Source organism: Pelodiscus sinensis, chromosome 4 (genome assembly GCF_052426305.1).
Source record: "Pelodiscus sinensis isolate ZL-2025 chromosome 4, ASM5242630v1, whole genome shotgun sequence".
Classification (NCBI taxonomy): domain Eukaryota; kingdom Metazoa; phylum Chordata; order Testudines; family Trionychidae; genus Pelodiscus; species Pelodiscus sinensis.
The window spans coordinates 121464852-121487126 of record NC_143055.1 but is presented as its reverse complement, the minus strand read 5'-3'; the positions used below and the strand labels follow the sequence as shown (position 1 = coordinate 121487126).

Here is a 22275-nt window from a genome sequence, read left to right as displayed (position 1 = left end):
CATTACCTGCTCAGTGACAACATGGGCTGCTTCAGTCGGATCATGGCACTGGCTAATAAAGTCACATATCTCTTGACTGTTCACCATGAAGTTAATGCCATCTGTAGTAAGCACCAGGAAGCCATCACTTCCATGATGTAACTGTAATTAGCATAATATAAATTGCCTTATAAATAAATTATTGCAGAGAAGAACAATTCCACTTTTTTTCTTTGTCACAACAGACTTCTGCTGTTGTTGCTGTATGCTCCTCCATTTTCTGAGTGATACCGACAGCACCACAACTTTAAATTATTTCACCACATTGTTTTGAAGCACTGGCACACAAGAATATCTAAGTTAACCATATTCCAACATCATAAAGTAAATTACTTCAGGATGCTCCCGGTATGTGGTAAGAACCCTGTCCTGGGTTCAATAAACTGAGGCCAAAAGCCTGCCAGATATGTATTGCACAGTTAATAGTTAACGACCTCAAGTTATTACAGATTTTAAGGCCAGAAAGGATCATTCTGATCATCTAGTTTGACCTGCACAATGGGCAGTGGGCTCTGTCCTCAATCTGATTGGCACCTGCCCTAAAAATATCTATATGTCCATCTATTAAAGATGCAAAAAGTTAACTAGTTAGCCTGCTATAGCAGCTCCCTGCCTGCCCTGGGCAGGGAGCTACTCAAACCCTGAAGGGCCCACTGTAAGCAGGTGCTGATCTGGCCAGTGGCCCTGTCTGTGGCAGGACCGGCCCCTCTGCCACAGGTTACACACTGTGGCTCCCTAGGAGTTGGCTGTAGAGCCTGCAGTGAAGCCTCCCAGGAACAGAGCTGTCAGCTCCACTCCCCAGGAGGCAGTTTCACTATGGCAGTGAAGCTTCACCCCCTGGGAGCAGAGCCACCAACCTTTGCCTGCCCGCTCCTGAGGAGACTTTGCGACTTCACTAAGCTTTATACAGTAGAGTCCCTATCATCCAACCTAAACGGGACAGACACATGGTCGGATTACCGAATATGTGGGATGATATGGACTCTACTGCAGAGAGCAACAGAACAGCTGATGCCGCTCCTGCGCGGAAAGTCCCCGTCAGAGTAGCATTAGCTGTTCCCTTGATCTCCAGGAGAAGCTGCTGCTGCTGCTGCTGGGATGCTTCCAAACAGAAGCAGCAAGCGGGACCATTCTCCCGGCCCACGCTGTATCCGACCCTGTAGCTCCCGGGGACAAAGTCCCTGGGAGCTGCAGGGCCAGATAAAGTGGAGTGTTGGATTACCGGGTGTCGGTTAATCCAGACTCCACTGTACTGCAGAGCCCATAGTGCATATAACCACTAAGATTTTTAGTGGTTACACAGTTACCTTTTTTAATGACCTTTTAACTCTCTGCTATCTATATAGGTTCACCTCGGATAGGCCCCCCCAATGTCTGACTCTCTTCCCATCCTGAGGCCACAGAAGGGGTACTGACAAGATTATGTTTAGGTGAGAGTAGAAGGGAGTGAGGTGGAGGTAGGCAGTGTGCTCTGTAAGCATGTACTTGTGCAACCACTCAGGAGAGATTCAGATGCCACCCAGCTGATTAGCAGTGTGCCCACAACTAAGTTTTTTGTTTTTACTAGTGGTGCATATTCACACATGCCTCAATGTATATAAAATATTTATTCTACCCAAGGACAGAAAAAATCTGCACATGGATAGAAAAGATTAGAAGGAACACTGATGGTCAGGAAGTTGGGGGAGGGGAGAAACTGAGAAAAACACATTTAATTAATTTTGAGAAGCTAACTCATTTTTCTACATCTGCTGAACAACTGTGGAGTCCAATAAAATGCGTCTTGCAGCTCTATAATTTCCCTTCACAGGTGCGCAAAATGCAAAAGCTTGCTATTTTTCAATTATTTAAATTCTGGCCCAATCTGTGCAAATCAGCATGTCAATCCCACTGCTGAGGTGACATTTTCCTAGTTAATTTCAATAAAACACAACATACATTCATTACAATTAGCTAACGGTAATCATGTTTTACTCCCTTTCCCATCACACACACAAACTAACCTATTTGCCATTGAACAGAATCTGGCCCAGTAATAATCTGGAGTGACCATGCTGACTACAGCATAAATAAAATCAGAATCTGGTCCACAGTTAGACAAAAGGTTCCAAAGGCATTTTGACTACTAGACACAAATGCTGTGCACACCACATGATCCAAATGCTCAGGTTCAATTATCCTTATTAACCAGACTCTCTCTTACCTGAACCCTTTTAGTTTCTGGCTCTGCTATCACTCCATTGTTTTTAAGATCCAAATCTCCTATACTCCGTGTCATTGCAAGTCTACCATTCACATGAGGCTGCCCCAGACTGTTCCAGGCTATAAAGCCACCACATGTTTTTATCCTGTTCAAAACACAAAATAGGAGAAAGAAAATATGAAATAAAAGTTCAAACCAACAATTAAAAAAAAAATGTAACATTTCTGCCTGTGCCTTTATCTTGGATTATACTATATAGAGGAGTGGGGAGGTTATGGAGGCAGAGATATTCACAGACTCAGATATCTATTCTCTGAAGGACTTCCAAAAAGAGATTTGGCTTAAGAGACTGGGTTCTGGATGGGAAACATGTGCCCAGGAGTTCTAATCTTGGCTCTACCTCTGTGTCCTTGGATGTTCCAGTCTAGGGGTACGTCTAGACTACATGCCTCTGTCGCCAGAGGCATGTAGATTAGGCTACCAGGCATAGTAAAATGAAGTGGCGATTTAAATAATCGTCACTTCATTTAAATTTACATAGCTGCCGTGCTGAGCCGACAAACAGCTGATCAGCTGTTTGTCGGCTCAGTGCGGTAGTCTGGACGCGCGGGGGTCGACATCAAAGGCATTTGTCGACCACCCAGCTATGCCTCCTGGGATGAGGTATACCTGGGTGGTCGACAAATGCCTTTGATGTCGACCCCCGCGCGTCCAGACTATCCTGCTGAGCTGACAAACAGCTGATCAGCTGTTTGTCGGCTCAGCGCGGCAGCCATGTAAATTTAAATGAAGCGGTGATTATTTAAATCGCCGCTTCATTTTCCTATGCTTGGTAGCCTAATCTACATGCCTCTGGCAACAGAGGCATGTAGTCTAGACGTACCCTTAGTTCTGCACTCACCTCTAGATAGAAAAGAAAGCTGTGAGGATGAGTTTCAAGATGTAAAGTGCAGTGGGCCAGAGCCACAAACCTAGTAAATTTACATGAAGTGCCATTGACTTCAGTGGAGTTGCACTTATTTAAAGCAGATGGCCCTATTTATTTGGTTTGATTCCCCTTTACTTAGAACAAAATTAGTCATGTAATAATGTAAAGAGAGTTTGAACAAGGCTGTCCCAAGTGATGTTATTAGCATAACTGAGCTGTACCTTTCCTTCTCGTCCTTCCTTTCTGGAGTATGATCAATGGTGAGTTTTATGGCTTTTCCCTTTCGACACAACAGTGCACGACTGTCCCCAACACTGGCCACAACTAGTTCAATACCATCTCGCAGCAGGGCCACTGTTGCAGTGGTCCCAGCATTCAGCAGAGTTGCTACAAACATCACAAGAGAAAAGATTTAAGACTATCCGGCAATGTTGCTGCATTTATAACAGAACAAGAACTTTAACTGTCAAAATCATGTGTGCTTTAAATTACTCCGTCAACTAGATTTAAGTTTCAACTAGACCTATGAAAATAATGGACAGTGGGGGAAGGGGAACATGCTTTAAGGGAGGGGGTAAAGGTGGTCTGTGCAACAACATGGCTCCATGCAAAGAAGGAAAGTATGATAAACAGGTGTTGGGAAAAACAGCTGCTCTTAGGGTCTGTGGCAGATATCGTTTCTATTCCGATTTTAGATACTGGAATGTTACCCCCCAGCTACAACGTTCATGGGCAGCAGTCAGGATAAAATCCCACTGCAGAGCTTTTCTCCCGTAGAGTGGTAATTCAGTAATACCAATGAGAGTTGGATCTACGCTTTGGAAGAAGAGACATTTTACAGTTCCTTCCTAACCTTATGCTCTGATGCCTTCCAGGTCTTTAGTTTTTATAAACCAACCATTTCCCTCACTCTGCCAGTAGGACAATGTTGCATCCAGCACTTTTTCTAACTATGTAGGACAAAACTCTCTTCAGAGCCTGTCACTGTCATTCTTATTCATTGGAAGGTCCCTGACGAGAACAAACATACTCCAGACCTCATTCTGCCCTGCTTGGCACCCTGCGTAATAATCCATGTGGCTGCAAAGTAGCGAGGAATATTACTACAGGTTGAAACTCTCTTAATCAGGACTATCTGGTCCCGCAACTGGGACCAGAGTGTCCCAGTAGAGGGCTAGTGCCTGGGAGCCCTGCAAGCTAGCAGTGCAGTGGGGCCAGGAGCACCATGCATGACAGCAGGAACCTGGCGCAGAGGGTGCAGTGGGAACCCAGGGCATGAAGGCAACAGGGCTGCTAGGCTCTGCTGCAGGAGCCCGGTGTGTGCACAGATGGTGAGGCTGCCTGGCACAGCAGTGGGAGGCCGACCAGCAGAGGCAGTGGGGTTACTTGGTGCAGCAGCAGGAGTTGGGTGCAACAGCAGGAGCCCTGTATGCAGAGGTGGGGGGGGGGGCACCTGGTAAGGCAGCAGGGCCAGCAAGAATGGGGAGCCAGCTGGGAAGGCAGTAGTTGGGCCAGGGCTGGAGGGGACTGGCAGCAGGGAGTCCAGAAATGACCACTCCTGGTCTGGCAAAATCCATCATCCAGGATCGGTCAGGTCCAGAGGGTGCCGGACCAGGGAGGTCCAACCTGTAATTCACAATGGCCTTGATGGTGCCATTTTCCATAGGTATAAATTAACTACATAAAAACACAGTGGAAAGCAAGATATGTCCTCTGCTGCCTTCCCTCCTCCTTTACCCCCTGCTCGGGTTGAAGAGCACACTCAGTGCTAGGGAATATTTTATTGTTACTAGAATGGATTAACTAATGCAATTATATTTAGAGATTCTGGTTTCTACTTTCTATTGTACTCATTTTCTGTAACAACCCTGGGAAAAGTATTTTTTGTAAATTAATATGAATAGTGATGGTACCACTGTGAGCACAGACTAGCTGATGAAATGAATGAAATGAAGTAAACCCCCCAAGTTAAAATAATTATTAAGGAACAGCTCCCCCTTTATTGCTAACACACCGTGTAGGCAACATGGTGCTGTGACGTGTTACTGCAGAGGAAAGCATGGACAGAAAGAAATATGGCCTAGAAATTAAAAGCAGATGTAAATTCAGTTGAAATCCCCTCCTAAGCTGGGCCATATTCTGGGGTTTGTTTTGTTTTTGTCAATAGTTTTTATGAACAGATTCAAATATACAGCTGGCATTGTTTTGGTTTAAGCTAAAAATCAGAATCCCCATTTATATTCCTCTATTTTCATGTGAGAAGGGAATAATAATTCAAGATCTTCTTGCAACCTCTCCTTTTCCTTAAAGTATATGGACTTCAATCCTGCCCACACCTATTCACACTTCAACAATGCACCTGGGATTGACTGGGGGCATCACAAGGAGCTGGCTAAACCGCATTTGAGGGACTCAGGAATTCCACCCTGCCAGGGCAATCCCTAATTACAGCACAAAAATCTGAACAAGGGGCCAATACTGCGGGCAAGAATCTGGCCTTACTGGTTTAATTAATGCATTATGGGTCTGGTTCTGAGGGATTCTCGTTGTCAGCGAGTCTGAGATTTCAGCACATCGCATAGCTAGCCTCTTTCATTATTACAGAGTATGATTTTCAGATGTGTTAAGCACTGGCAGCTCCAATTGACATTCATCGTAACTGTGGGCACTCAGCACCTCTGAAAAAAAGTTAGGCTTATAAGAGGCTTGAGAGGATTTTTCACATAGACAAGTGTTTAAAGGTGCATTGAGCCTTGTTGTAGAATGAAAACAGTGAGTTGATGAATGAAAAAAATAAAGCAAATCTATAATAGAGTCTAAACTAGACCTTCACTACTATTAAAACAGGTATTATTACTGCACTGAAATCTAGTTCAACTATTTCCTCAAAGTATCAATCAATGTCACAACTAACTCCACTGTAATTTGTATCAGATCTTTGATTATTTAGGAACTTAGGTACCACTAAATTGGCTGTAGCTTGTAAGTATTTTAGTTAAGCGTTTGCATTTTACTTTCAATTTTAAGAGACCACACAAGAATTAGTGAGTTACAGGCCCACTTTGAAACATACTTAAAATATACCACTAAAATTTAGCAGTCAAATCTGAATATTTTAGCAAAGCCAGTAAAATACCTGTTTTAATTGGACAGTTAAAGCATAGTGAAATGAAAAGCCTACATAAAGCTACTTTTAATTCATGCTAAATATCTTTTGTTTAGAAATTAAAAGCTAATGAAGATTTGCCACTAGCCTCTGATATCATTCCTTGCTTTTGGAACTGTAATGCAAAATATTGAATGCTATATTCTAAAAGGCATAAAAGAGAATCATTGCACAGTTCATAAATTCTATTGCGACTAAATATTTTGGGATGCAAGTAGCCTCAACTTTTTAAAGGCACAGCAGACACATACATCCAAAATACTCTTGAGTGTTTAAAAAAAAAAAAAAATCAAATCAACCATCAGTATCAATTTTAGGAATATCACTGCAGAACCAGACATTAGTATGGTAAATCTTGGTACGTACCATAGTGATAGGCATCTTACAATTACCTATAGGCCAAATAAAAGCTAAACATCATAGTTTGGAAATAAATACACCCATTCATACTCCCTTCACTGGGTCTGATTCTGCTCTCAACAAGACCACTCATGAAGATAATGCTCAATGAGAGTAAGGGACGTAGAACCAGGCTCTCACTAAATTTAAGGGTGCTTCAGATTCATTTGGGTCACTAACACAGTTCCAAAATCTAGGAATTATGCATGTACCAAATTTCTAGCGCTTTACTACTAGTGCTTCTATTTTAGTTATTGGCACTTTAAAGATATGTTGCATCATCACATACATTGGATTTAATATTTAAAAGAATAAAAAAATGTTTTCACTTTTTCCTAATAGTATCACTATAAAACTAAGATCTTTCAATAGGTTCTTAACACTCACTGGACAATTTTTACTGCATGTCATCTCAACTAATGGGACAAAGAAGATGTGGGAACCTTCCAGTAGTCCAGGCTAGGAACCGCTGGACTCCTTCACCTGGGACAAAATTAAGCTGATCTCTCTTTCCACTGAAGCCCAGCATATAGCGTCCAGGGCCTCCAGTTCTAGAGCTGCTGACCAGGTACAGACTCTGCCACAAATAACACGTACACAGAGGCAAATAGGAAATTCACCCAGGGATTTTGTTCAGAAAAAAAACAAACCTGCAACACTGGAGATGACAGAACAAGAGCTGCAAAGAAAGGGGACATATTCACTTTGGGTTTGCCTGCTCTACTGTTCACTAGTGGTATGACAGAATAGGCAAGTACTAGGACAATTATTAATAACCAATTTGACCATGGCTCAATCTTATCTAAACATATACATGGTCTCAAATATATTCACTTTTATCAATTATTTTCCCCCTTACACTTTCACTATAGCTATGTGTCACCTCTGTTGCAGCTTCCGCCTAAACAAAAGGCACAATGTATTTTAGTAACAGTATTGGTGACCAAACAAATCAAAGGAAAATGCCCAGCCATCTCATATTTGGCAAAGACAGACATTCTAAAGTGTATTGCAAGTATACCAATCAACTTGTTCACAGTCTTCACTTTCAAACAAAAATGTTCTAAGGAACAGACTGCTAAAAACAGTTTCATAGCCAATGGCTGATTCATGGCTCGTCAGGATGCATTGAAAACTGAATGTGGTTAAAAACCCTGGAAAATATTGAAATTAAGTGGTTTCTAACTTAATTATATATTTCAGCAGCTCTCTCTATTCCTCAGTGTTGCAGGTTAACATATTAAAAGAATAGTCATGTTTTTGAATGGTAACTTTAAAGAAAATTGATTCAGTATTTTATTGTCTTTCAGACCTTCATTATTTGCTCAGCATAAGATTTCAAGAGTGCCCCAAACAAATACATCAACTAACAACCAACCATGTTCAATTAGGTGGCTATTCCAGATATGAATGGCCAGTGTCATCAGATTCTGATAGGATGAGCACTGAAGTCAGTGGAAAAGTCCCTACTGTCTCCAATATGTATTGGATTAGGTTTTGAATAAACTGAAGCAGTAGTGGCACCGTAACTGGATGTCCTAGGCCAAGTCAGTAGAGTTGGTGGCAGGTTTTTCGTCAAGAAACTTTGTATGTACAGCACTAATTCTCTATAAGGTGGAGAATGTTTTAAAATGATCCATCATGAAGGGTCTCACCTTGCATCAGTGTTTCTCAAAGTGGTACAAAAAACCACTTTGAGAAACCCGTTAACTGGCCGCTCCAGTGTGTTTACTGACCCGCACAATGGCCATGGAGCCTCGTGACCATTGGCTCCGGTTTGCCAAGAGACATAAACATACCAGAGCAGCCAGTTAACATGTGTCTCAAAGTGGTTTTGCAGACCACTTTGAGAAAAACTGCCTTGCATGCTATGTCAGGGTATCTCTAAGCTGGGGGCTGGGACAGCTTCTTTTCACAGCTAGCAGAACAGTCCAGGTGGAAGGATGCAAGGCAGAGAGAGGAGCAATGGCAACGGGGAAAGCTGCAGGACCCTGGATTTATTTCCAAAGCAATAAGGCAAAAAGAGGAAACACCTTCCTAATGAGGGGGTTGTTTAAGTTGTACTGCTTCAGTTCTTGGCAAGGGTGTTTATTCATCTCTGGGCCACTGAAATAAGGAGAAAAATGCAGCTTTTTAACATTTTAAAAAAATACACAGTCACGATGTCTAGAGCAGAAATGTAACACAACTTTAAAGATGTACAAGCTTGTAAGGCATATAGCCCTTGATCCAAATTAATGAGAGAAGGAGCTTGTTGCATAAATTTCAAATAACCACTTTGCTCTGAACGCAAATTTAAAAGGCTAAAAACTAAGCAAGATTCAAAAAGGGATTGATTGAACACGTATATGGACAGTAACAATACCCAATTACAACAGTTAATGCTAGCATACATTTTTGGAAGAGATATTATACTTTATTCTTCAGTGGTTAAGCCAAACTCTGTTAAGAATGTAAGGGAGACCTACCATGGAGGACATATTATCTTACACATGCCTACTGTGGAGTTTTTATGCCTTCCTCTGAAATATCTGGTATGACCATTATCAGACAGGATGCGGAACTAGATGGACCACACTCCAGTGTTGCAAATCCTGTGTTTCCTAAATACCCATCTGTCTAGGTGATGTGCAAGAGACACAGATGAATGTGTAGCTTTTTTTTTTTAAAACATTCAAAACTTGATTAAGCATTACTGTATATATTTTAAATATGTTAGCACCTGAAGGAGTGATTTAAAAATAAGGACCACTGTTCCTAGAAGAATGCACAGATTGTGAGACCTGTTCAATTTCTGTCATAATTAAGCTGATGTTTAAGTTGTTTAAAAGTATTTTCTGTTTTAGAAATAGAGATTTGCCCAGTGAGGCCCTGATCCTGCAAACACACACACACACACACGTACGTACGTATGCGCAGTATCAAGTCTTCAGTCATCGTAAAAAGTCATCGTAAAAATCCACTGTACTTTAAAAACGTAAGTTAGAAGTACAGGTCCCCAGCCCAAAGAATCAACAGATAGATGACTCTATCAGAAATATGTAATTGAACTATTGGTTTCCAATTCCCAGAATGAAGCAGGATTTAAATAGGAAGACATGTTTAGCTGCCATCACACATGTCCTGAGCAGCCTGTATTCCAGGATCATTGTTTCCAAGAGACACACTTGACTTTATCACATCTAGAATAGCCAAAAACAATTTGTAGCTTTGCTAATCAAGCATTACGTTTGTGATAAGGATACATGAAAACATTTCAATTTTATTTAACTTTTTTAAAATCTCAAAAATATTTAGTTTTCAACACCACACATGCAAAGAATTAATTTCATTAATAAAGTAGTATTTGTCTATGTCTTTACATTCCATTACTCCAGTCCTTTATGGCCTGATTTCAGGGACTGTTCAGCACCTAGCAAAGAGGGCTAAGGACCATCAGCACCTACAACAACATGAGGACTGTTGATAACTCAAAAGAAATACTCAGCATGCTGCAAATGGGGCCCTTTAATGTATGGAAACCACTTCCTGATGATTATCTTTACAGAGAGGTTCCAAGACCACTGAAAATAGGACAAGTAGTAATAGACTTAATGTGCAGCAAAGGAGATGTAGGTTAGCTATTAGAAAAATTTTCTAGTTCTAGCTTGGGAATAAGCTTTCAAGAGAGACTGTGGAATCAGTGGCAGGTTTTTAAGAACAGGTTGGACAAACACCTATCAGCAGAGCTCGACAAATACACTCACCCGCAGCGAGTAGAAATTGGCAGCTGGCGAGTAGTTACTGGTCTCGTGGAGCAGCATGGCTCTGAGAGACATCTCAAGGGACTCCAGATAGGATTGCCAGGTGTCCGGCGGGGTGGGGAAAGTGGCTGGGAGGTGATCAGCGCTGGCTGCGTGTGAGGAGGAGGAGGGGCAGCCCGGCCCATGCTCTTGCACATTGGTCAAGCGCATGGTGAGCTGCAACCGGACTGACTCCATTCGCTGGGACCGTGAGCCCTGGGATCTGCACTGCACAGGTGAGTCCTGCTCCCCGCCGGCCGATTGGGTTCTTTCCTAAAGGGCCGGCTGGTGGCTGCTAGAGGAGGGAGAAACCCAGCAAAAGTCACTCCTGGGAGCGGATGCCGGAGTTCTGGCTCAGCACGGCCCTTTCTCTCCCCTCCAGCCCCCGCAGAGACGTAACGAAGGGGGGGGGGGCAGTTGCCCCCCACCCTCCGGGTGCCACGCTGCGGGGGGGAGGCGCTGGGCGGGCTTGGATGAGCACAGGAACTGCTGGTCAGCTAAGTGCTGCTCTAGCTGAGCAGCACTCTTTAAACTGCAGCTGAAACAGCCAGCTGGGTGGGAGGAGCAGTAGTTTTTAAGCAAGGTATGTTCCTCCCTGCAGGGCTGGGGGTTGATTGGGGGCATGTTCCCCCTGCTACTGGGGGTGCCTTGCACTGGGGGAAGAAGGATGTGTGCGTGGGGGGGGGGCAATGCTCCCCCATTCACCTTAAAAGAGGGACCTTCCAGAAGCAGCTGCTTGCTGCTTACTCCCAAGGCATCCATAAGTGCAGCCTTCACTCAATGAGCCCACTTCACTGGTCCCATTGTTCTTATTGTGGCTTCCACCTTTCTGCAACCACTGCAAGTGCCCAGAGGGTTTTCTTTCATGCCTTACCCATTTACACCACATTCACTCAACAAGACAAACAGTTTAGCAAGGAGGCAGGAGGAGGAAGGGGGGGCGGGAGTACAAAGTCTACAAGATTTGTATGTAAAAAGGCTTAATACAAAGTTTCTATGTTCTGTAAAAGTATACAGAGTTTTATAAAAGGACATAATATGTTCCACAGTAACAAATTTGGCCTTTTCCCTCAGGTACAAAACACCCTCAGTACGCTTCTGGTATGAACCCACTTACACACACTGTGTGTGCGCGTGTGTGTGCGCGTGCGCGGATTCCCTGCCCACCGTATTCCTGCTAATAGGAGCCAAAGCTGGTGTGGGGACTTCAGTAAAAATTGGCACCATGTGGCCCAGCTCCAGGCCCGGCACGTGGTCTGGAGCCGCGGAAGCAGCTGGGGCCAGGGCTGCTGGGACTTCTGGGGCCCAATCACAGACTCCAGACCCGCCAACTGGAAGGCACAAGGTGGGGGAGGGGAAGGGGGAAAAATAGGGGGAAGGGTGGCAGAGAAAGGGGCTTGTGCTGAGGGGAGGGGGGCAGGTCAGGAGAAGAAAGGGGAAGGCACCAAGTTTGGAGGAGAGACAAATGCCGGGGGACAAGTGGAGACAATGAGGAAAAGGGCAGGAGGGGAGGTGTCAGTGGGAGGGGGGACAGGGTGATGCTGGGAGAGGAGAGGGTAAGGGCACTGGGGGCTAAAGGGGAAGGTGCTAGGAGAAGGCTTGAAAGAAGGGGTGGGCATGAGGAAAGCGGGGATGGAGCAAGTCATGTGTGAGGGCACAGGGGCATGTTGAGAGGAATGGGGGCAGAGGGTGGTGAGCTTCAAGGAAAAAGAGGGCAAAGGGGGCAGGAGCAGTGAGAGAAGGGGGAGGCACCAGGAGGGTGCAGGTGCCAGGGAATTCTGGGGGTGAAGCAGAAGGGCAGACCCTGCAGAGGAGGGACCAGCACCAGAGGAGAGAGGCAGGGCAGGTGTGTAGAGGGAGGTGTTAGAAGAGGGGGTAGCTCACATGATCAGAGTGGGGCTACTGGAGGAGTGGGCACGGGGGGAGAGAAGGGCTGGTGGAGGGGGGCAGGTCTCAGGAAGGCTGAGGGCAGTGAGAAGGGCAGGAGTCAGGACAGCAGAGGAGGGTGAGGGGTTGCGGGGCAGCAGGCACCAGGGGAGCTGATGGAGCAAGGGGAGGAGACATGGCAGCAGAGGGAAAAGGCAGGAGGTTTATAAGATATTTATTAACAACTTGGGTGATATTTATTAACAACATATTAGTAATTACTGTTCTTATTCTTATTAGAAATTTATACCATTAAAAAAAACACTTTGGGGGGAGGGTGGTGAGTCTCTTTTTTGTCTGGCGAGTAGGGTTTTCCACAATTTGTCGAGCCCTACTTATCAGGGATGGGATAGATCAGAACTACTCAGGTTGACAAAGCCCTTGCTGGGTTGATTTAGTTGGGATTAGTCCTGCCTAGAGCATGGGGCTGAACTTGATGACCCTCTGAGGTCTTTTCCAGCTCTATGATTCTAGGATTCTAACTCGTAGCCCATGGGCTGCATGCAGCCCACTGCCCGTTTCTTTGCAGCCCCGCGGTGCAGTCTGGATTTATGTGGGGCTTAACTCACGGCCCGTGGGTGAGAGCCAAAGGAAAAAAGTAGTCAATATAATGGTCGTGTGTTTATATATATTTTAGTAGTTAAATTCCTGGACTGTCATTGCTTGTTAAAAGTTGTAATATGGGTAGAAATTGGGTAAATATTGCATTTTATTAATATCACCAGAACGGACTTAAATGGGGCCTGTGTGTTGTGTAGTCTTGCCTTAATCTTTGTATTCATGCCTGTCAGTGAGAAAGAAGCTATTTGTATATATATATTTGCATGTATATGCAAACACACTTAAGTTGTGGCCATCAGCATGTGCTGTGAGTATCATTGTGGCCCCCACAACTTCTAAAGTTGAGAAGCCCTGGTATAGATTAATTTAGTTCTACCTCAGCAACGGGGGGCTGGACTTGACTGCCTGCTAACTCCAGCCTTGCATTTTTATGATTCTATGAAAATTACTCATGAAAACTAACATACCTCTGCTTAATTTTCATGTTCTTGAGCAGTATTAGCGAAAAAGCTTTACCTAATGTCTTGTAACTTAGCTTTTGCTTAGCTGTTCTCAAGTTTACCAGCATTTGAATCAGATTCCTAATAAGTTAATGGGGCATTTTCAGAGAAGTGCTTAGTGGTTTAGCCATCCTGTTCAAGATGGTGAAAATTGCAAGGTAAAATCTGACAGCATTTTGAAAGCTCACACTTACCGCTCAGCTTATGAATTAGATTCTCTTTAGCTAATTCAATAAGCCCCAAAGTACTAAATGCTGTAACTATTTTCTGCATAACAAAATAATATTTTAAATGCCAATATTTTCTCTCATTACACTGTGTCTTTCTCCTCATGGAGCTGCTGTGAACACGATAAACTTCCATTAAGTGGATCAGTTTATACAAGCTCTTGTATGAACATAGTCTGATAATTAAGGGGCCTTCAAGATTAGCCATTTATACAGAAGCATTTTACATTATTCAGGTGGATGAGAAGCAAACGCACTCTTACTTTTGCATTTCAGACCATTTTAGTAAAAATTGCTGAATTCACAATTCAAATATGTGACTCAATTCTTCATCTCACTCTCCCAAAGTTAGTTTCTACTAATCAGAGGTTATTAAAAAAGTAATGCCAATTATTTTGTATTACTTCTTCAGTCAGGTTAAATATATTTTTAAATAAGTAAATACCACCTTACTCATTTAAAAAAAAAAATCAATGTTAATAAGCTCTCTCATTATCCATTTATGCTGTTTACTTTTCGTACTTCAATTTGAACAAAAACTAGGTCAACGGGTTTCATTTTCTAGTTTTCAAACACTAGACAACACAGCAATATTTTGGCTGCAAACAGCAAAGGGGAACATTGAAAGTGTATACTGGCATTTTCTAATAGCAAAAAGCATTTCATTCAATGTGATCAGCAGTACAAAATGGCTGAAAGATAGAATTTGCCAGCCACAGGAATAGCATCCCAGTGTCACAGAAGTCCTCTGCTAACCCACTTCCCAGGGCCAATTTCCATGTGCTCCTATACATGCCAGCTGTTCTAACAGCCTCTTGGGCCACTGACAGGTGGCAAAAACATATGCTAGTGGACTAACTCACCATACTGCCAGCCTGGGATTAGGGGAATACAAAAATTGCTTAATATCACCTTTCCACACAAGCCATCCTAAGGCTTGCAGCAAGCTCCTTGGCCACAGCTGAGGATCTAGGGCATAAAGTTTATTTACCTACTACAGGCAGTCCCCGGGTTACGTACAAGATAGGGACTGTAGGTTTGTTCTTAAGTTGAATCTGTATGTAAGTCGGAACTGGCGTCCAGATTCAGACACTGCTGAAACTGACTGCCAGTTCTGACTTACATACAGAATCAACTTAAGAACCCCAGGCGTCCCCAAGTCAGCTGCTGCTGAAACTGATCAGCAGCTGATTCCAGGAAGCCCGGGGCAGGCAACTCTGCCTGGGGCTTCCTGTAGTCAGCGCTGGTCAGTTTCAGCAGAAGCTGACTTGGGACGCCTGGGGCAGAGCAGCTGGGGTGCTACTGGACCAACCCAGCAGCACCCCATCTGCTCTGCCCCAGACGTCCTGATTCAGCCGCTGCTGAAACTGACCAGCAGCGGCTGAATCAGGACCTGGGGCAGAGCAGCTGGGGTGCTGCCGGGTTGGTCCAGTCGTGCCCACAGGCGCTGCAGGACCAATCGGCAGCGCCCCAGCTGCTCTGCCCCAGAGTCCAAAACAAAAGCCTGGTCTGCTGGGGGGGGGGGGAGCACACTAGCTGCGCCCCCCCCCCCCCCAGCAGACCAGGGACACGGGGAGCAGAGCCGCAGCGGCAGCGGGGTGCCGCGCCTCTGAGGCTTTGCTCTGGCAAAGCCTCAGAGGCGAGGGACCCCGCCAGGGCTGCGGCTTCAGTCTGGGTGCCTGTGGTCTGCTGGGGACGGTCCCCAGCAGACCACAGGCCCCGGACTGAAGCCGCAGCCGCGGGGGGGTCCCGCGCCTCTGAGGCTTTGCCAGAGCAAAGCCTCAGAGGCGCGGGGAACCGCCGCTGCTGCCGCTTCAGTCAAAGTGGCAGCAGCGGCGGTTCCCCGCGCCTCTCAGGCTTTGCTCTGGTAAAGCCTGAGAGGCGCGGGACCCCCCCGCGGCTGCGGCTTCAGTCCGGGTGCCTGTGGTCTGCTGGGGACCGTCCGCAGCAGACCACAGGCACCGGGTCTCAAGGGGCAGCAGCAGCGGTTCCCGCGCTTCTGAGGCTTTGCTCTGGCAGGGGCACCGGAGCAGCTTACGAACGGGGCTTTCTCGCCCCGACTTCCGGGGCGAGAAAGCTCTGTTCGTAAGTGCGGATCCGACATAAGTCGGATCCGCGTAAGTCGGGGACTGCCTGTATGTCCTTTTCTCTTTTAAAGGCATAACTACATTAATTTTGTTTTTGTATATCAGTAATATCTACCATCTGAATTTCTTTGAGCCTGGTTTGTTACTTAAGCGCAGAAGCACCAAGAGGGCACGTTTAGATGCTATTTCTTCCAAAACCTACAGAATAGCATTTTAAAATTGGTGACAGTGTATTTCTCATCATTGTCTGTGTGTGTGTGTATATCTATATCTATATCTATATCTATCTATCTCTCTCACACACACACACACACACACACACACACACGCTGGAGTTACCCAGTGTTGCTCAGGACAGTTGATTTAACTGAGGTGAGGAGCCTGAGCGGAGGGAGGGGGAAGGGAGCCACGCACCCGCCACCAGCGCCCGAGCCCGCCCTCCGCCGGCCTTAGTGAGTGACTGTCCCTGCTGCTTCCCCTGGGAAACTGCTTCTCCCCGCACTGCCAAGCTCTGTGCAGCCCCAGGGAGAGGCATCGGTCTCTCATCTCTTCCCTCCCACAGTCCCTTAAAACCTTCTCCTGGATAAAAGGTTATCCCATGCAAAGTTTGGTTGCGGTAGCTTATAGTGTTCAAGTTATTAGCACGCGCGCGCACGCACACGCACACACGTACCATTATAGAGTACATTACTTTTGGTAAACATACATTTTGACAGTATCCCTTTAGGATAAATGCTCAGTGGAATGTTGGTCAGAAATTCAGCCTCATATCAGCTCCCCAGATAAATTTCAGAGAGGCATTTCATATTTAAATTAAGGTGTTCAAGTGTTACGAATGTCGTTTCATTTGTAATAAATTCTCAAAGCAGATGTGTTAAATAAAATTGTTTTCAATGCCAAACATTTTATTAATACAAAACACCTCCGCAACTATTTCTAAAAGCATTTCCTCTTCGTTTAACCATTGCAAAGTAGAATGCAGTCATTCTACCTACCATCAACAGATAAGTGAGCATGCCTCGCAAATGCTTTGTCTATTTCTAGAAAAGCCTTGGTCAACACGGTTTCCAAATTCTTCTCCTGAGCAAGGAATTCTCTAAAAACAAAATGAAGACAAGGGTTCAACTTCTTCCACAAAGACACCACTCCTGCCACAGCAGTTCCCACAGGTTTGTCTCCCCACTACAAAAGCTGAATCATGTAATATCATCCTTCTGGGGTAACGAGAAGCCATTAGCGTGCTGCCTTGGCCTTTGGATATAAGGGAATTTGACCCCCCAGGATTGGTGGTTTTTAATTGTTGTATAACTCTGTTTTATAAAGAAAGAATGCAGCCTTCGTTTAAGCTACCTTAATTATGCAAATGGAGTGCTACAAGTGGTAAGCACTGCAACTTGTAACTCCCACATGCTTTTGGGTAGATCCAAACCTGAAGGATGCTGAGCACCTTCAATTTCACAACGAATTCAATGGGTTTGGATAGGCTGGGTCTGGAGAGTAAAATACCATCCTCCCCAGTGAAGAGAATACACATAAGGACTACAACCACTTACACCTTGTGCTGTCCCTTTGCACAGAGGAAGTTTCAGCTTAGGAGACTAGAAGAGGGCAGCACTAACTACCCTCTAACTCAGCTGATAAGTCATGAACTGACTTCAATACATTTGTTAGTCTCTAAGGTGCCACAGGACTAATTTTTAATGTTAGACTAATATGGCTACCCCTCTGACACTGATAATTACTAGGAGTTTTTATAGAACCTGACTTTTCTATACTTCAGAAGGGTAAAAAACAAATGGTTCATCATGGCAAAATCTAATCCCAGACACTATTATGGCACCAGGGAATCCTTCCAAACTCCAGAAACAAGAGGTGAATAGTGTGACAGAAGTGCCAGAATGTTTTATATTTCTATGTTCAAAATTACTCTGTATGATGGTTGGCAACTCACTTAGTCTCTCTGTGCTGCAGCCTTGAACTACTGGGTGCTAATGGTAATGCAAATAATAAATCAAACCCTAGCTTACGTACTGAATGTACTTTTCCATGTACTTATCACAGAAATCAGCTGCTGCAGCCCCACCATGCCCATCATACACTGCAAAATACAGGACATCATCTGTCAGCTGAGCGTAATCAAACCGGTCCTCGTTTTCCTTCCGCTTTCCAATCTGAGTCGCACAGCCCACGTTGGCCAGACTGATTTTGGGAATTGGTTTCCCATACTTTATGCTTGTTGGGAGGAGTATGGGCTCATCGATGCGATTGTCCCAGATACCGAAGGTGTCCCATGTGGCTGGACGCCCACTGCCGTCTGGATCGAAGCGGGAAGCCCTGCGTTCTGTGGTGGAGCTCTGGCACACAGCAGTCCAGCGTTTGTCGTCTTGCAAGAGGCGGGAGGTCAGTAGTGCTCTTCCTCTCACTTGATACCCTCCATATCTAACCAAATTAATTAAAGCAGCTGTTGACATAACTTGATTCCACGACACTTTGTAGTGAATGAAAGATCAATATACAACTTCTGGAATGGCTTCAAGGACAATGTGAGAACTGGTCAGGAAACAAGAAATACAGGAGAGGGAAAATTCAAGTTATACCGTCCAGAAAACATTTTCACCATCAGAGATCATTATAGAATCATAGAATAATAGGACTGGAAGGGACCTCAAGAGGTCATCGAGTCCAGCCCCCCGCCCTCAAGGCAGGACCAAGCTCCGTCTACACCATCCCTGACAGATGTCTATCTAACCTGTTCTTAAATATCTCCAGAGAGGGAGATTCCACCACCTCCCTTGGCAATTTATTCCAATATTTGACCACCCTGACAGTTAGGAATTTTTTCCTAATGTCCAATCTAAACCTCCCCTGCTGTACTTTAAGCCCATTACTCCTTGTCCTGTCCTCTGAAACCAAGAGGAACAAATTTTCTCCTTCCTCCTTGTGACACCCTCTTAGATATTTGAAAACCGCTATCATGTCCCCCCCCCTTAATCTTCTTTTTTCCAAACTAAACAAGCCCAGTTCATGAAGCCTGGCTTCATAGGTCATGTTCTCTAAACCTTTAATCATTCTTGTCGCTCTTCTCTGTACCCTTTCCAATTTCTCCACATCTTTCTTGAAATGTGGCGCCCAGAACTGGACACAGTACTCCAGCTGAGGCCTAACTAGTGCAGAGTAGAGCGGCAGAATGACTTCACGAGTTTTGCTTACAACACACCTGTTGATACAACCTAGAATCATATTTGCTTTTTTTGCAACAGCATCACACTGTTGACTCATATTCAACTTGTGGTCCACTATGACCCCTAGATCCCTTTCCGCCATGCTCCTTCCTAGACAGTCGCTTCCCATCTTGTATGTATGGAACTGATTGTTCCTTCCTAAGTGGAGAACTTTGCATTTCTCTTTATTAAACCTCATCCTGTTTACCTCTGACCATTTCTCTAACTTGCTAAGGTCATTTTGAATTATGTCCCTATCCTCCAAAGAAGTTGCAACCCCACCCAGTTTGGTATCATCTGCAAACTTAATAAGCGTACTCTCTATCCCAATATCTACATCATTGATGAAGATATTGAATAGTACGGGTCCCAAAACAGACCCTTGAGGAACTCCACTTGTTATCCCTTTCCAGCAGGATTTAGAACCGTTAACAACAACTCTCTGACTACGGTTATCCAGCCAATTATGCACCCACCTTATCGTGGCCCTATCTAAGTTATATTTGCCTAGTTTATCAATAAGAATATCATGCGAGACCGTATCAAATGCCTTACTAAAGTCTAGGTATATGACATCCACCGCTTCTCCCTTATCCACAAGGCTCGTTATCCTATCAAAGAAAGCTATCAGATTACTTTGGCATGACTTGTTCTTCACAAACCCATGCTGGCTATTCCCTATCACTTTATTACCTTCCAAGTGTTTGCATATGATTTCCTTAATTACCTGCTCCATTATCTTCCCTGGGACAGACGTTAAACTGACCGGTCTGTAGTTTCCTGGGTTGTTCTTATTCCCCTTTTATAGATGGGCACAATATTTGCCCTTTTCCAGTCTTCTGGACTCTCCCCTGTCTGCCATGATTTTTCAAAAATCATAGCTAAAGGCTCAGATACCTCCTCTATCAGCTCCTTGAGTATTCTGGGATGCATTTCATCAGGACCTGGTGACTTGCTGACATCTAACTTTCCTAAGTGATTTTTAACTTGTTCTTTGTGTATCCTATCTTCTAAACTTACCCTCTCTCTGCTTGTATTCACTACGTTAGGCACACCTCCAGACTTCTCGGTGAAGACCGAAACAAAGAAGTCATTGAGCATCTCTGCCATTTCCAAGTTTCCTGTTAACAGTGGTTTGTACTGCTAAAAGCAGCTAGACAGATCCATCCACAAGATTCACCAAGAAATAATCTTACTCAGAAACTAGCCCATAGATTTTTTTTATGGAAATATGTTTTTGAATATGCACAATTTGAATACGCCTTATGCAAATAAGGGCATATAACCTATCCACTGAATGAATATGTATATTCAATTTATATGCATGCATCATTTCTGTATTTAAAATTAGAAATGTGAAGTATAAACCTGTTTATTAATCTAAGTGTGCCAGGGAAAGCCATTAGCAGTACTCAAGTAACTTAATTGCCCCAGAACTCAAGACAATGATCCATGATTAGTACTTGTATTTCCTGTGAACCTAGTCCTACAAAGACATGTGTCCATATCACCTGATGCTGGAACCCATTTTGAATATAGTACTTTTCCAAGAGGGTGGGGAAAAAATCTATTTATAGCCAAGGAACCAGACAAATAGGGGAATTGGCAGTTGGGAGATACCTCCTGCTTACCACCAAGATGACCTCTGGAAACATCTAAGACTGACTGGGGGGGGAGGGGGGAGAAGGGGGAGCCCAAGCTAGGAGGCTGCCTAGCTTGTGAGAAAAGATCATTAAAACTATTGTTAGGGCAAGAAATTATATACAATAAGGTTTTTAAGAGTATTACACTAAGCTGGTGTGTTGTTTTATTTAGCTTAGTAATTTACTTTGATATGTTTGTTATTACTTGCAACCACTACTTTTTATACTTAATAAAATCAAATTTATTTATGATTAAACCCAGTGTAAATAATTGCTACCTGGGAAGGAACAACAGCTGGGCATCTCTCTTTCATTGATAAAGCAGGTGAATTTTACGCAAAGCAAGATAAATTTATCTGGGATTTTGATCCCATGGGGGCTGTGCACCTGGGTACTGTGTCAGGTCCCTGTGACTATGCCTTCCCAGAGCTAATCTACTTCAGTATCTCTGTCACTCTTTTGTGTGCTGTGACGTCCAACTCTGTGCCAGTGGTAAGGGAGACCAGAGCTTCCGGCTCACCAGGACAGGGTGGTGGAGTGCTGCAGAGGGCAGGTAAGTGGACTCAATGGTGTCACATTACCGAATTGGAGGGAAGCAGCCAGATCGCTGCTTCACCCCTAGGTGGGGGCGTTGGCCCCAGAAATTGGTACAAAAGGGAGCCATATGGGGTATTGAATGGGAGCTTGTTGTTTTCTCATCCTGTGTACACTATTTATGTGAGTATATAATGTCTGTGTGTGTAGATCTGTAATCTCTGTGGAAGCTGAATATTTCTCTGAATGTGGTTAAGCATTGCTATGGACAGGCTGAGTAGTGAAGCCCTGTGGAACAATGGCCCTTGATGGCCCAAAGACACACCTAAAGCATGAGGGCAGACACCTAAGAGCGGCCAGCAGAGAGAGGCTGAGGACCAGGTGACCTGCTGCATACCAGAAGAGGCCAGGAAGGGGGTCTAAAGAGGCCATGTGGTCGATGCCATTTTGTTCTCAGCTCAGCACTTCATCCCAGAGGCAGCTCTGCAGGGATTGAAGAGCCCGGAAGACCTGTGAACCCATCCTGATCGTAGGATGTGCAATAAGAACTTTTAAACCAGCAGCTGCAACATCTCTGCTAGAGCCTGCATCGAGGACTGGGAGATTCGGTGCATGTAACGTACTGTACTTTAATAACCTTACTCTCATGCTTTTCTTTCTTGTAATAATAAACCTTTAGATATAGATTCTAAAGGGTTGGCCCAGCGTGATTTGTGGGTAAGGTCCAGAGGGTAAATTGACCAGGGATCTGTGGCTGGTTTCTTGGAACCGGACAGGACTTGTTCGGGGTAGGTGGGATTGGGTGTTAGGACCCCCCACCTGCGTATGAGGCCCGGGGCCATCTAGGGCACGGATATTGCTGGGGTTTTGCTCGGGAGGCTTCAGGCAGGCAGCTGAAGCGCTCTGTGGGACTGGTTTGTGGCCTGTGTGGAGAGGTCACCAGTCGGGGGCTGTAAGGAGCCCCGGATTCGAGCAATTCGCCCTGAGCGGACACCCTCAGCTGTGCCCAGACACGGCCCGGTCCGTCACAAATGGTATGACTAGCCCATCTAATGACAA

The 22275-nt window shown here is 44.7% G+C and overlaps 1 protein-coding gene across 6 annotated transcripts in view; it reads right to left on the bottom strand.

Moving 5' to 3' along the window:
• Positions 1-22275, bottom strand: part of PPM1K (protein phosphatase, Mg2+/Mn2+ dependent 1K) — a 42439-nt gene that overhangs the window by 6659 nt on the left and 13505 nt on the right. For all 6 annotated transcript variants that reach the window (XM_025182884.3, XM_006111050.5, XM_006111049.5 and 3 more), the window contains 5 exons: positions 17850-18368; positions 16814-16914; positions 3392-3557; positions 2243-2387; positions 7-141 (listed from right to left, as the gene is read on the bottom strand). In XM_025182884.3, the coding sequence (XP_025038669.1) occupies positions 7-141; positions 2243-2387; positions 3392-3557; positions 16814-16914; positions 17850-18289 (987 nt within the window). In that variant the 5' untranslated portion in view covers positions 18290-18368. The remainder of the gene's footprint in view (positions 1-6; positions 142-2242; positions 2388-3391; positions 3558-16813; positions 16915-17849; positions 18369-22275) is intronic.